The sequence below is a fragment of the Trypanosoma theileri genome (assembly GCF_002087225.1).
Source record: "Trypanosoma theileri isolate Edinburgh chromosome Unknown TM35_Tth_8_V1, whole genome shotgun sequence".
NCBI classification, from domain to species: domain Eukaryota; phylum Euglenozoa; class Kinetoplastea; order Trypanosomatida; family Trypanosomatidae; genus Trypanosoma; species Trypanosoma theileri.
Window position 1 is genome coordinate 140024 of NW_021639850.1, and position 13337 is coordinate 153360.

Consider the following 13337-nt stretch of genomic DNA (forward strand, 5'->3'; position numbering starts at 1 on the left):
TAATAATAATAATAATAATAATAATAATAATAATACAATTGCTACTGTGTTTTTGTACACTGAGCACCAAGAAAAATAATCCCGATGACACCCACTGTGCGGAGGCGCATTACTTTGTGTGGAAATACCTAATCTCTTTTCATTTTTATACTTGTAAGCAGAGTATTGCTGTGCACCTTGTGGTGCGCATCACTCTGCAATTGCGTGGTTCTGGTAAATGATATCTTTTTTCTTTTTTATTTGCTTTTACATTACGTGCAAATGGGGTAAAATATAATTTGCTTGTCCCTAAGGGGAAATTGCAAATTGTAATTGGGGCAGGGAGAAACCAACACAAAGAGAGATTTATACATCATCCGTTATTGTTTTTGTGTGCGCGGCCATCCCCGCAATGCCGCCAAATGGTTTTTAATTTGTTTATAATCTTTTCTTTTTTGTTTGCGATTGTACGATTTGGCAGTTTCTTTGGAGGATGGGTGTTTCCATCGTTGTCGCTTTGGGGCGGGGAAGGGTTCAAACCGGGGATCGGGCGAAGAGCGGGCCGGGAAAAGACCCCCCGGGATTCCGGACCCGAACCCCTCCAAACCCACCTCGCGACCTCCTTTTTTTCTCCCCCCTCACCCTCTTTCGCCGCACGGGGCGTTCTCTGCGGGGGCCCCGTTCCGGTTTTTTCCCGTTTGACCTTCCCTCGCTTCCCTAGAAAACGGGGAAGGGTCTGGGGCCGGAGGGCGCCTCTTGTTTCGGCGCGCCCGCAGGGGTATCGAAGGGGCGATGGTGGGGCATCCCGGCTTTTCATCCGAGGCCCCGCCGCCCGCCCCGCCCTTTTTTTTTCCCCCCTTTCGTTCCGGAGCGGCGGGTTTTTTCTCCTCCCTCCCCCCTCCCCTCCGTTTCTCCCCGGGTCGCCTGCTATCCGGGGCCTCGCCCGAACTGCCCGCGTTTCCACGCCGGGCGTGCGGGGAACGGCCGGCGGGCTCCGTTTATTTCTCGTTTCGTGCCCGGGCGTCGTCGCCGCCATTCGGCGGGGTTTCGTCGATTTATTTATTTTTTTTTTTTATCTTTCTTTTCGTTCCCCCATTCTTTTTTTTTTTTTGATATCGTTTCCGGCGCCGCAGTGTGGCATGGCGTCTTTTCCTAAAGGATTCAAAAAGATAGTGGCGACAAAGTTGACCCCTCGATTTCGTGACGCTGTCGAAATCCGGGTTACCGACGGCCCCCCCGTCCTAAAACCAACGGAGGTTTTTGTTAAAAATTTTTTTGTGGGAATTAATGCCAGCGATGTGAATTTTACAGCTGGTAAATATAAACCTGATGCGAAACCCCCTTTTGATTGTGGTTTTGAAGCCCTTGGTGAAGTAGTTGCTTTGGGTGGAAATGTAAAGGAAATTACTCTTGGAGATGCTGTTGTAACACGTTGTTATGGCGCGTTTGCGGAATATCAAGTTGTTCCTTCTCGACAAACTAAAAAGGTTCCATCACTTAAAAAAGAATGGCTTCCTTTAGATCTCAGTGGTATAACAGCATCTATTTCTTTGGAGGAGGTAGTAAAACCTTTACCAGGAGAAGTGGCAGTTGTTACTGCTGCCGCAGGTGGAACAGGACAATTTGCTGTTCAATTACTTAAAAACTTATATCGATGTCGTGTTATTGGTATAACTTCATCCTTTTTAAAAGAATCATTTTTAAAGGAAATTGGTTGTGATAATATTATAGTTGAAGAAAGGGAATCTATAGATGAAGGATTAAAGAAATTTGCTCCAACAGGAATTAATTTAGCCTATGAATCTGTAGGTGGTGAAACTTTTGAAGCTATTGTAAATAATATTTCACTTCGGGGACGAATATTATCAATAGGAAGTATATCTGGATATAATAATGGTAGTAGTTGGATACAGCATTCTTCAAATTACACACCTATTCAAACAAGACTTTTATCAAAAAGTGCAACCCTACATACTTTTTTTTTACCACATTTTGCAAAGTATGATAAACGTCACTTTTCTAATTTATGTCGTCTTTGTGAAACTGGGCAAATTAGAAGTTTTGTGGATCTATTTCCTTCTAAGGGTTTAGAAGCTATTCCAGATGCAGTGGATTATATGTATCAGAGAAAAAATAAGGGGAAAATAGTTGTGGAACTATAAAAAAAATCTAATATTATAAATAAATACATATATATATATGTTTATAATATTAGGTTTATTTTCTATTCTTTTATTTTTAATTTTTTTACTTTTTTCCATTATTTACATAGTAGAATAATAGCGGAACGGCAGGAAAAAAAAAACTTTTACTTTTCTTCTTCTTTTTTTGTAATTCTTGTAAGTTGAATGTTTTTTTTTTTTTTTTTTTCTTTCTTTCTTTTTACGCGCAATATAAATATATATTTTTCTTTTCATTTATCTCTTGTTTTTTTTTCTCCCCTTTTTATTTAATTTTCTTTTACATTTCTTTCATTAGTGAAAGATCTAAAAACGAACGAGCAAGCAATTCAATATGCAGTCATTTAATGATCTGTTAAGGGAAGTTTCTAAAACTGGTGTAACAGATGTACTATGGTCCTCTAAGAAAATGGGGGATTCTGAGCTGGAGACACTTATTGCTGCCATGGAGATGTCACCTATACCAGTGGAAAGGATTGATCTTTCTGGTAATGAAATAACATCAACTGGTGCTTTTGCTCTTGCACGATTTCTTCAAAAATCACCAACAGTTCAAGAGGTCCAGCTTCAGGGAAACAAAATTGATAATGATGGTGCAAGGGCTTTTATTCACGTTTTTACTAATTCTGTTCATCCCAAAGCATTTGATATTGATGATAATCTATGCTCAAAATCACTTGTTCATAATCTAGTATTACTGGCTCAAAGTGATAAATACTCAAAGGATATTCAAAGAGCACTTTTAACTGGTGAAACAGATCAACTTGATTTATCAGGAATCAGTCATAATAAAGTAGATACCCGTTTGATTCCTTTTTTTGTGCGTCATATTGATGGTTTAAAGACTCTAATTCTTTCTGGATGTTCTCTTGGAGATGCAGGAACCGCAGCAATTGGAGCATTACTTAAAGAAAGTACTGTACAACATGTGGATTTAAGTAATAATGATGTATCTGATGTAGGACTTTCACAGTTTATTGAAAGTTCTGGTCTTGTAAATCATCCAACTATAAAGTTTTTATCATTTGCTCAAAATATTCGTATTGGTAATTATGCTGCACAAGCTCTTGTAAATTCTTTATTTGAAAAGAATGATATAATTACCACTTTTAATTTGGTAGAAACTTCTGTTACATCAAAGGTACGCGCTGTTATTGATCATGAATGTGCTTTAAATAAAGAACCAAATCCTTTAAAAAAAGCAGTTGTGGCCATTCGAACAAATAATCCATCATGTATATCTGTAAATCTTCAATGGGAAGAAGGAATGAAAAGGGCAGCATATTTTATTGCTCCTGTTTTAAAGGATAATTCCTATTTGGTGGAATTAAATTTGGGAAATTGTTCAGTAGGTGACAAAGGTGTGGAACTTTTGGTTGAACCATTACGTCATAACAGTACTATTCGTATTCTTGCTCTTCCAAATAATGATATAACATCTACTGGAGCAAAGAATTTATTTCAATGTCTTCAGAGGCATGTATCAGTGGAAGAAGTAAATGTAGCAGGAAACCTAATTAATGATGACGCAGCTCTTTCAATAATAAATGCTATTAGATCAAACAGTTCTTTGAAGAATGTCAACATTACCAACAATTACATTGGAGTGGATTATTTAAATGAAGTGGAAGGTTTGCTTCTGATTAATCAATCACCAAAGGAAATTCGACGACTTGTAGTTCAAATTGAGTCAAATGATCCTTCTTTAACTGAAATTTCTCTTTCAGGAGGAACTGGTGAAGAATATTACAATAATACTTCAGTACGTTTGTTATGTCAAGCACTTTTATTAAATCGAACTGTACTTTCTTTGGATTTATCAAGAAATGTTGTTGGTGATACAGGAGTTGTTTTTATTTCTGAAATGCTTATGACTAATGCAACTCTTACACATTTAAACCTATCAGAAAATTCCATAACAGGTCGTGGAGCTCGAAGATTATGTGATGCCCTTCGCACAAATACATCACTTGAAGAATTAAATCTTTCAAATAATGCATTATATGATGATGGAGTTGAAGCTTTTCCAGATATGTTAAAATTTAATGACAGAATACTTTCTATTAACTTGGAAAAAACAGGAGTTTCTCCACAAATGTATACTAAAATTATTGAAGCAGCAGATCTTAATAAAGAACCAAAAAGCCTTAAAGATACAGTTTACAGATTACAGAATGGTGATGAAGATATGAAAAAAGTGGATTTAAGAAGAGAAAATTGTTCTCGACCCCTTGATGATCAATCTATTGGAACACTTTGTGTTCATCTAAAAGGGAGGTCATTTGTGCATGATTTGATTCTTAAAGGTAATGCTATTAAAACTGAAGGATGTAAAAGTCTTGGAAATATTATTGCCCGAGAAGATTGTGGAATTTCTCTTTTGGATCTTTCATCTAATCCTATTGATGATGAAGGTCTAATTGAATTGGTAAAAGGTTTAGAATCTGATAAATGTTCATTGGAAGTTCTTATTTTAAATGAAACAAATGTAACTTCAATTGGTATTGAATTTTTAACTAAAATTTTAAAAACTAATACATCTCTTAAAGATGTACGTACTCCAATTGGTGTTACAGCAGATGCATTTTGTACGATGAATCGTGAACTTATGATAAATGAACAACCTCAATCACTTAAACCTTTATTAGCATCTATAGATGCTAATGATGATATTCCTACGGTAGTTCTTAGAGATCCTAAATATCCGTTTACTGATTCTGCATGTCAGCTGCTTTCTGCATCATTATTGAATAATAATCATGTTACTTTTATTGATTTATCACAAAATTCATTGACATGTGAGAGTATGCCATTCCTAGCTGAAGCTCTCTCTCGATGCCCATGGATAAGAGGAGTTGATCTTTCTAACAATCGAATCGATGAAAGAGGAGGAAGAATTCTTTTAAAATTTTTACAAGAAAATGACCATATTGTATCACTCGTTTTGGAAGGTAATTCAATATCTAATAATTGTATGGAAGAGATTACACAACTTTTATCTCTTAATGCAGGATCCGTTAGACTGAAAAAGATTCTTTTGTTACACAGATCTGGTAAATTAACGAGTGAAATGATTGATTTAAATGCGCAAAATGAAGCGTATAAATTGAATGATGAGGATGTTCAAACTTTATGTGAGGTTTTGGAACAATCTTCTACAATACGTGCAGTTGATCTTGGAATGAACAATATAACTGATATTGGATGTGAAATGATTGCTGATGTACTTCGTGTTAATCACACTATTGAAGCTTTGTATTTGGATTATAATCCTATCGGTGAAGTTGGAGGTGAAGCTCTTTTTAATGCATTAAAGGTGAATCCACAACTTCATACACTATTTCTTGAAGGATCAAATGTACCAGAGGAAATATGGGAAGATATTTTATCTCTTCTTCATGTTAATGAAACTCCACTAAGGGAGAGAATAAATATGAGAGGTCTTCATCTTGAAGACGTTGATGATGAAACACAGTTTAAGAGTACAGACTATGCTGTTGCTCAAGAAGAAAAGCTTGACAAGGACGCACTTTGTCTTTATGAAGAACCACGCAAAAGTATTTTACTGGACAATTAAAAATACTCTGCGTGCTAATATATTATATATTCATGTTTACTTTTATTTACTTTTCCAATTACAAAAAGAGGGAAACTAAAGAAAAAAAAACAAAAAAAGTTGGGCTAGGCTTTTTCCTCCTTATTCTGGAGATGTATGTATAGGATTCTTATGTAAATTTATTTTTAAAAAAGGAAAGAAACTCTGATGTTTGTGAAATTCATCATTTATACCTTTCCGTATTATTCTTGTTTCGTTTTTTTTTTTTTTTTCTTATTCCTATGTTTTGTTTTCCTTTATTTTATTTTTCATTCTCGGATGGATTAATTAATCCTTTTGTTATTATTAGTAGTAGTAGTATTATTATTATTTTCTTCTTCTGACTATGTCCTTCTTTTTTTTTCATCCTTTCTATTTTTTTATTTTATTTTTTCTTCTAATTCATTTAGACCCTATTTTCTCATTACTATTTTATTGATTAAAGAGAAAATTTTTCTGGTACATTACTGTACTTGGTTTTTCAGGCAGTTAAACGTTTTCTTCTCGAATAAAAAGAGAGAAAAAAAAAAAAAAAATGTCCTTCATTTTACCTTATACAGGTAACGCTGTAGCTTCGAAACAGAGAAGGGAGCCAATTACAGTTAATGAACAACAACAGAATGGGGAAGATGAACGATTATTTGAACAACATAAAAAGGAACTGGAAGATATAATAGAACGACAAGAGGAACGTATAAAGTCATTACGCACAGCTCTCGCTATTGAAGTTGAGTGTGATGAACGTGCGCGTCGCTCTCGACTTTTAGGAGAGAAGCAAGATCTTAACTCTGAACTCACATTATTGTCTAATAAGTTGCATACTCTTGATATGAGTTGGCGAGAGGCACGTCAAGCAAGTGATCATGAATTTAAATGGGGAGAAATGAAGTCTAAACTATCCCAAACCTTATCACACACAACTGATTTACAGGATGAAATCAAAGAATGTGAAAAGCAAATTGTTGATATTGAAGATCTCATGAATAATCGTTTGGAGAGAATATCTACAGTACGACGAGAACTGCAACAAGCACAACAACAAGTTAAATGGTTATTAGAATGTCAGGTTATAGATGATCAATCTTTTACTAATCGAATAAAAGAAGAAGAAGAAAATCTTAGACAACTTATTGAAGCACGAAATGAAATGGAAAAAGAGGTTTCTCAGTTGAATGAAAAGGAAGGACTTGAAGTATTACCATTGAAAGAAGATGTAGATATATTGGAACAATATTTAGAAGAAATGCAAAACCGAACCCATGAACTTCAGCTTCAATATCAAGATTTTAAATATCAAGTGGAAGAGGCAAAAAAAATTGAAGCTGATTTATCAGGAAATACAGCTTTACCCCATATTTACAAACGATCCGTAGAATATGTTGATCAACAATTAATTCGTTCACTGAATGAACAGTTGGAAACTGCACGTCGTCTAAATCATTCTCCAATTTCTGTTAATAGTAATAAAGAACAATGGTTGCAAAATTACTTTGTTGTTTGGAGCAGTATATGTCATCACTGCACTGGTTTACTTCAAGATGCAAAATTAGCTTTTGCGAATGACCTTACAAAAGTAAAAGAATCTATTAAAATTTCTCAACAGAAAATTCATGACATTATTGGTTTCCAAAATGGAGAAGGAAAAGAGAGAGAGATTGCTTTTTTAAATCTAGAAAATTTGCTTCATTTAATGTGTGAAGAAGAAAAAGTAAAGAAAGAACTCTTTTACCGTATTGAGGAGAATGCGAAAAACATTGGTGAAGAACCTACTTTATACCTTTCTTTGGTAAATACAGAGGGTTATGATGATATCATTGATGAAGATCAGGAAGAGATAATACTACCAAATGAAGCCAATGAACATGAGTTTGAACCTATTCCAGAAGAAAACCCAGAGGTAGTTATTTCTGAAATACGAAGTATGGCTGAAATTTCTTCTGAGAATATGAAGGAAAATGTATTGATGCAAGAAACAACATATCGTTATCGAAACTATTTACAAAAATTTCTACAACAAAAATCCTTACTTAAGAGTGAACAGATAAACCGAATGCATGTCCCACTGCGGCGTACAGTAGTATCCAATAACCCACCAAAGACAGTAGAAGAGTCATTAAGTCAAATTCAACAAAAACTCATTGATGAAGTTGTAAATTTTGTTAAAAATCAAAAAACAAATACTATATGGGGACAAAAAAATACTATTAGAGAAAACTATACTTTAGCAGATCCAAACTATGCGTTTGAAGTTCATGAGATGCAGGAAAAAATACAACGATTACTTTCTAAACGTCAAAGTACTTTTCTCTTGGGAGTTGATCATGGAGATAATTCTATGAGGGTAACTTCAGAAATAGAAGTATTTCGACGAATAAATATTGAAGGTGCTCGTCTACCTCCTAATATTGTGAATGCCTCATCAACTCTTCAAGCAAAATATTTCTTGTCTTGTGCTCTTCGAGGGTTTACCGCTGTGATTATAACGTCTAATATGAAAATTCCTACTGTACGACAAATATTTCTAACAAGAGATCTTGAATGGCTATGTTTACGGGATGTGAGCAAACCCGAAGGGACTAATTCAGAGCATGTAGATACGGCTGTAAAGTTAATAGATGTGTATGACATTCTGTTACTTTCTAACGAGCAACTTACTCTCAGAAAACTAAAACCAGAGTTATCCTTTGCTATTATGCTAAAAAAAGGAAAAGAACGTGAAGACTATTGGGTTATACAAACGGATAATTCTGAAAGCAGAAAGTTCTGGGCCTATGTGCTTGCATGGATAATAAATGAAACTGCACCTGAAAACAAGGATGCTGTTATTACTTCATTAAAGAAAGCAAAAAAGATTTTTGTTTTAGATGCAGCTAGAACAACTGCAGATACTGTTGAACCAACAGAACGTCACAAACTTTTTGTTCAGGTTGACGAAAAGTAAACAACGCAAGGAAAAGAAAAAGAAAAAGAACATTTTTTTTTTCTTTCTGTTACTCTTATCGCTTCTAAGAACCTTTATTTTTTTTTTTTTTTTTTTATTTTTTTTTTTTTGCGTTTTTCCTTTTTTTTTATTATTATCGTGGTATACCTGCAAGTCTTTTTTGACCTGTCAATATTTTTCTTGACATCCTCCTCCTCCTCCTACTACTACTCTCTCTCACTCTCTCTTTTTCTTTGACTATACATTTTTGATTCTTCATATTGTCTCCTTCCTTCTCCTCCTATTAAAAAAAAAAAAAAAAAAAAAACCTTTATCTGTTCTTTCTCCCTTCTCTGTTTCCTCACTACCCTTCAGATCCCACACACACACATAGATAGAGAGAGTAATAATAATAATAATAATAATATTAATATTAATAACAATAAAAATAGGGTGGAGGTCTTGGGATGCCGTTGGTGAAAGCGCACCAGCCGCTTTTTGTCCTCCGCCGGCACAACAGCGCCGTCACGACGTGTGCACTCGACCCCGCGGGTGTCTTTCCGCATCTTCTCCTCAGCGGCGACGTGGACGGCGTCGTGCTGCTGTGGGACCTCGAGCTCCGCACGGCTCTCACGGCCTTCTCTCCCACTCACTACACCGCACAGAGTGGAGAGGAACAGACATCAAGGGTTGGATTTGCCAATAACGGCATCCTCAAGGTTGGATTCCTTACACTCAAAGGATTCTCTGGGGCAGTGGGAGAGGAGGGGTTTAGTGTTTGCTTCTATACACAGTGCAGGAATCAAAAATTATACATATGGCGAACTAGTTTTAATGATGATGAAAATGAAAATGATATTGGGGAAAATGATCTCATGAATACACATAGTGCGTCTCTTGAGTTGCTATACGTAATTGATGTGCCTCAACATGGGTTTTGTGCTGTCCCTAGTGTTTCAATTTCAACTAGTGAAGTGTTGTTGGCAGTTCCTCACGACAATGGAGGAGTTATAAGTTTATGGAATGTTAGTGTTAATAACAATCAAGAAGAGTCTCTGGGAGGACTAAATGTTGTCTGTTCTAGGACTTTTCCTGCTGCCGGTTCTGAAACAAAGTGTGGTATAATTATGTGTATAAACTTCCGGGACAGTAAACATCTTGTTGTGGCATTTGAAAGTGGGCATGTATCACTCAATCGTACAGGTGGTGAACGATTGGCTATTGTTCGTGCTTTTTCAGAAACAGCATTGGCATGTGTGTGGTCAGAAAATACTGTTCTGGTATCTTCAGCAGAAGGACAATTACACTGCTACACTGTTGTTGGAGATTTAAAAAAAGATGATGAGGTTACTAATACTGAGAGTGATACTATTTCTTTTGTAGTACAATGGGAAGCATCTCTGCGAAAAGGATTGGGTAGCATAGCTCTTGAGCGTCATTTAGCTATTATTGGATCGTGGGATCATACCTTGCGCTTATATGATGAAGGATCAGGTAGTGTTATCTCCATCTTAACATTTCATACCGGAACTGTGAATGAGATTGCCATAGCTCCTTTACAACCATCATCCTCAGTAACAGCAATGCGGTGTTCTTTGTTTGGGTATGATGTTAGGAATCCCCGTTGGTGTGATACTCATACCAGTAACAGTAGTAGTAAGAATAATATTAGCAGCAGCAGCATTCATGAGGATGAGTCTGTGTATCTTTTTGCTTCAGCTAGTGGGGATTTTACTATTGCTGTTTGGCGTGTGGATTTTAAGGCGCTTCATTCAGTGGCTATTACTGCAACGTGAAGTATATTTCTCTTCTTAATTTTAACCTTTCTCTGTTTCTTTTTGTATAGTATTTTTTTTTTTTTCTCTCTTATTGGATTGGAAAGGGTCTTGAGAGAGAGAGACAAAAAGCTTAAAGTGCTTATTATTTTTCTCATGCCAAACTGTGGCAAAAAAAGGAAAAAAAAAAGCAAAGCAGAAGAAAAAAACAACTTTTTCTTTCCTACTGATTATGTAAGTGACTCTGTGATAACTTTTTACTTTTCTTTATTTAATTTCTTTTCTCTTTTTTTTTGTTTTGTTTTCTTTTCTTTTGTAGGAGAGTGTGGAGGGGGCAGAAGTTTAAAGGCACAAAATAGAGTGATAGGTCAAATAATAACAGCCAAAACAAAAAAGAGAAGAACAAGTCTGAAAAGAGAAGAAGAAGGAAAAGCAAAGAAGTACATTAAACTCAAGGAGGATTAGTAAAATAAAAAAGAAAGAAAGAAAGAGATAAGAAAAAAAAATAAAGAAAATAAAAACTGTTTTGACCTCAATGATGCAAACTTCCATGTCTATTATGAATGGTCACTACGCATCCCAGGAGGTGCTTGGAAATGGCACGTATGGATGTGTATTGCGTTGTGCCGATACACGCAGCGGTGAGCAGGTCGCTGTGAAGATTTCACAAAAAGATGCCGCATACCGCCGCTCTGCAATGAATGAAATTCGAGTTCTACAACTTCTCTCACACAATGAAGAATCATTGAAGATGTTGGACTTCTTTGAAGAGAATGGACGTCTCTGCATTGTCTCTGAACTCTTACGTACAAATTTTTATGAACTTTTACGGGCTCACCGTTTTCAACCATTCTCACTAGAGGCTGTACGTATAGCAGGAGAACGTGTAGTGAAGGCACTATCGGAACTTCACTCACTGGGTTACATTCACTGTGATATTAAACCAGAGAATGTAATGCTTCGCCCAAGTGAGAATGATCATCGCAATGGGGAAGACTTTACAAAAACATGTCTTATTGACTTTGGTGCAGTACGACAATTTCATGAAAACACGTATTATGATGTTCAATCACTATGGTATCGTGCTCCAGAGGTGCTTCTTGGTCTTCCCTACACTTCTCTCATTGATGCCTGGAGTCTTGGGTGTTTGTTGTTTGAGCTCTACACGGGGAAACCACTTTTTCCCGGTGAAACCCCACAGGAACAGATTAATAACATTGTATATACAGTTGGACTTCCTTCTTTAAAAGCTATGACCTTTGGTGCAAACACCACATCCTTGTTGATACCACAAAATACAAACGGGGTAAATGCTGAGGCAAATTTACATCACCTCATTAAGAAATATCGCTACAACTCTGGCAAAGTTCAACAACCATATTCACCTTCTTCTGAAGAGATGGCTTTTGTGAATTTATTGTGTAATTTATTAAATCCTGATGAAAATTTAAGGATGTCATGCACAGAAGCCATGTACCATGTTTATTTTTCTCATTATTCTCAGAGAAAAGACATTGGGAATATGATTCTTTCCCCACGAAGTCTCAGTAGCAGTGGTTTTATCCCAACAGGTGAATGTAATTATGCTGGAGGAATGTCATCTAGTGGGAGTGATATTCACAGCTTCAGTTTTCACGATCACGTTGTACAACAACAACAGCAGCAACAGCAACAACAGTCATCGACGATAATTCCTCTTGGTAGTTGTAACGTAGTGCCTCTCATAAATTTTGTAGGCAACCCATCACCAACAATGTTACCACCACCACCACCCAATCTAGTGACAGCAGCAGCATCAACAACATCAACAACAACAACTAACGCATCCAATGTTTCTATTATGCCTCCACATGTTTTTATTCAGAACAATGTGTATCCAAATACATCCACATCAGCGGTACAGTCAGTCCCTTTCCACATGCAGCAACCACATACAGAATGCCTTGTGAACTCGTGTGCATCTTCCATGGTGAATACACCCACGAAGTGTCTCTGTTCGTTTCCAATGCCATCACAGCAGCACCAGCAGCAAGTTCAACAATTTCATGGTGGACAGAAATGGAACGCAAACATCGCCCCATCAAGGATAATCACTGGGACACGATGTAATCAACTATTATATAATGGCTGTATGGTAAACCATATAGAGTCTGATCATGTGGTGTATCAGGTTCCTGTGATGAATTACCCAGATGGATTAATATATGCGCCGTAGTGGGAATATATATATATATATATATATGATTTTATTTCTAGTGTTTAACCCTTTATTGCACCAATTCATTCTTTGTTTTTTTTGACCGATTACCCTCTTTTTTTTTTTACTTTATTTTTCACTGTAACGATACGAAGAAAGCAAAATAATAGGGGTAACAGAGCGAGTGTGGAGAAAGAAAATTAAAAAAGAATAACAACAAAAAACAAGAAGGACAGCAACAATTAACACTGAGACGTTTATTTTTATTTTCTCTCTGTTATTGTAGCTGTTATTGTTATTGTTTAGTTGTATTTTAAAATACTTGGGTTTCTTTCTTTTTTTTTTTCCTTTCCTTTTTTTTTGGTTTTTGGCCCAGCTTTTTTTTTTTTTCCTTTTCTTTTTCGACTATTTGCAATCGGGTACTGTTTAGATGCATGTGTTTGAGTTGCTGTACACTTAATTCACATCCATTCTTTTATTATTATTATTATTATTATTATTATTATTATTATTATTTTCAATATATTCCTTGGGGAAGGGGATCATTGGATGAGAACGTGAATAGATACGCGTCTCTGTGTGTGCGTGTTTATGTGCATATGTATTTCACCACTTTCTACTCGGGTTCTTTGGTTTGTTTGCGCTACAAGTAAAGAAAACAGGTAAAGTGCGAAAGAAAGAAAAAAAAAAA

General features: G+C 36.0%; 5 protein-coding genes across 5 annotated transcripts; all 5 read left to right on the forward strand.

The window, feature by feature from the left end:
* Positions 1 to 1118: 1118 nt before the first annotated feature.
* Positions 1119 to 2141, forward strand: TM35_000081530 (oxidoreductase; the record flags this gene model as incomplete). The annotated part of the gene is made up of 1 exon (XM_029024018.1): positions 1119 to 2141. One exon carries the CDS (start codon positions 1119 to 1121, stop codon positions 2139 to 2141), a length of 1023 nt encoding a protein of 340 aa, XP_028884421.1.
* Positions 2142 to 2493: 352 nt separating this feature from the next.
* TM35_000081540 (uncharacterized protein) lies at positions 2494 to 5736 on the forward strand (the record flags this gene model as incomplete). The annotated part of the gene is made up of 1 exon (XM_029024019.1): positions 2494 to 5736. The coding sequence occupies one exon, from the start codon at positions 2494 to 2496 to the stop codon at positions 5734 to 5736; it is 3243 nt and encodes a 1080-aa protein (XP_028884422.1).
* Positions 5737 to 6289: 553 nt separating this feature from the next.
* Positions 6290 to 8695, forward strand: TM35_000081550 (uncharacterized protein; the record flags this gene model as incomplete). The annotated part of the gene is made up of 1 exon (XM_029024020.1): positions 6290 to 8695. The coding sequence occupies one exon, from the start codon at positions 6290 to 6292 to the stop codon at positions 8693 to 8695; it is 2406 nt and encodes an 801-aa protein (XP_028884423.1).
* Positions 8696 to 9141: 446 nt separating this feature from the next.
* TM35_000081560 (uncharacterized protein) lies at positions 9142 to 10470 on the forward strand (the record flags this gene model as incomplete). Its single annotated transcript, XM_029024021.1, has 1 exon — positions 9142 to 10470. The coding sequence occupies one exon, from the start codon at positions 9142 to 9144 to the stop codon at positions 10468 to 10470; it is 1329 nt and encodes a 442-aa protein (XP_028884424.1).
* Positions 10471 to 10984: 514 nt separating this feature from the next.
* Positions 10985 to 12664, forward strand: TM35_000081570 (putative protein kinase; the record flags this gene model as incomplete). Its single annotated transcript, XM_029024022.1, has 1 exon — positions 10985 to 12664. One exon carries the CDS (start codon positions 10985 to 10987, stop codon positions 12662 to 12664), a length of 1680 nt encoding a protein of 559 aa, XP_028884425.1.
* Positions 12665 to 13337: the final 673 nt, after the last annotated feature.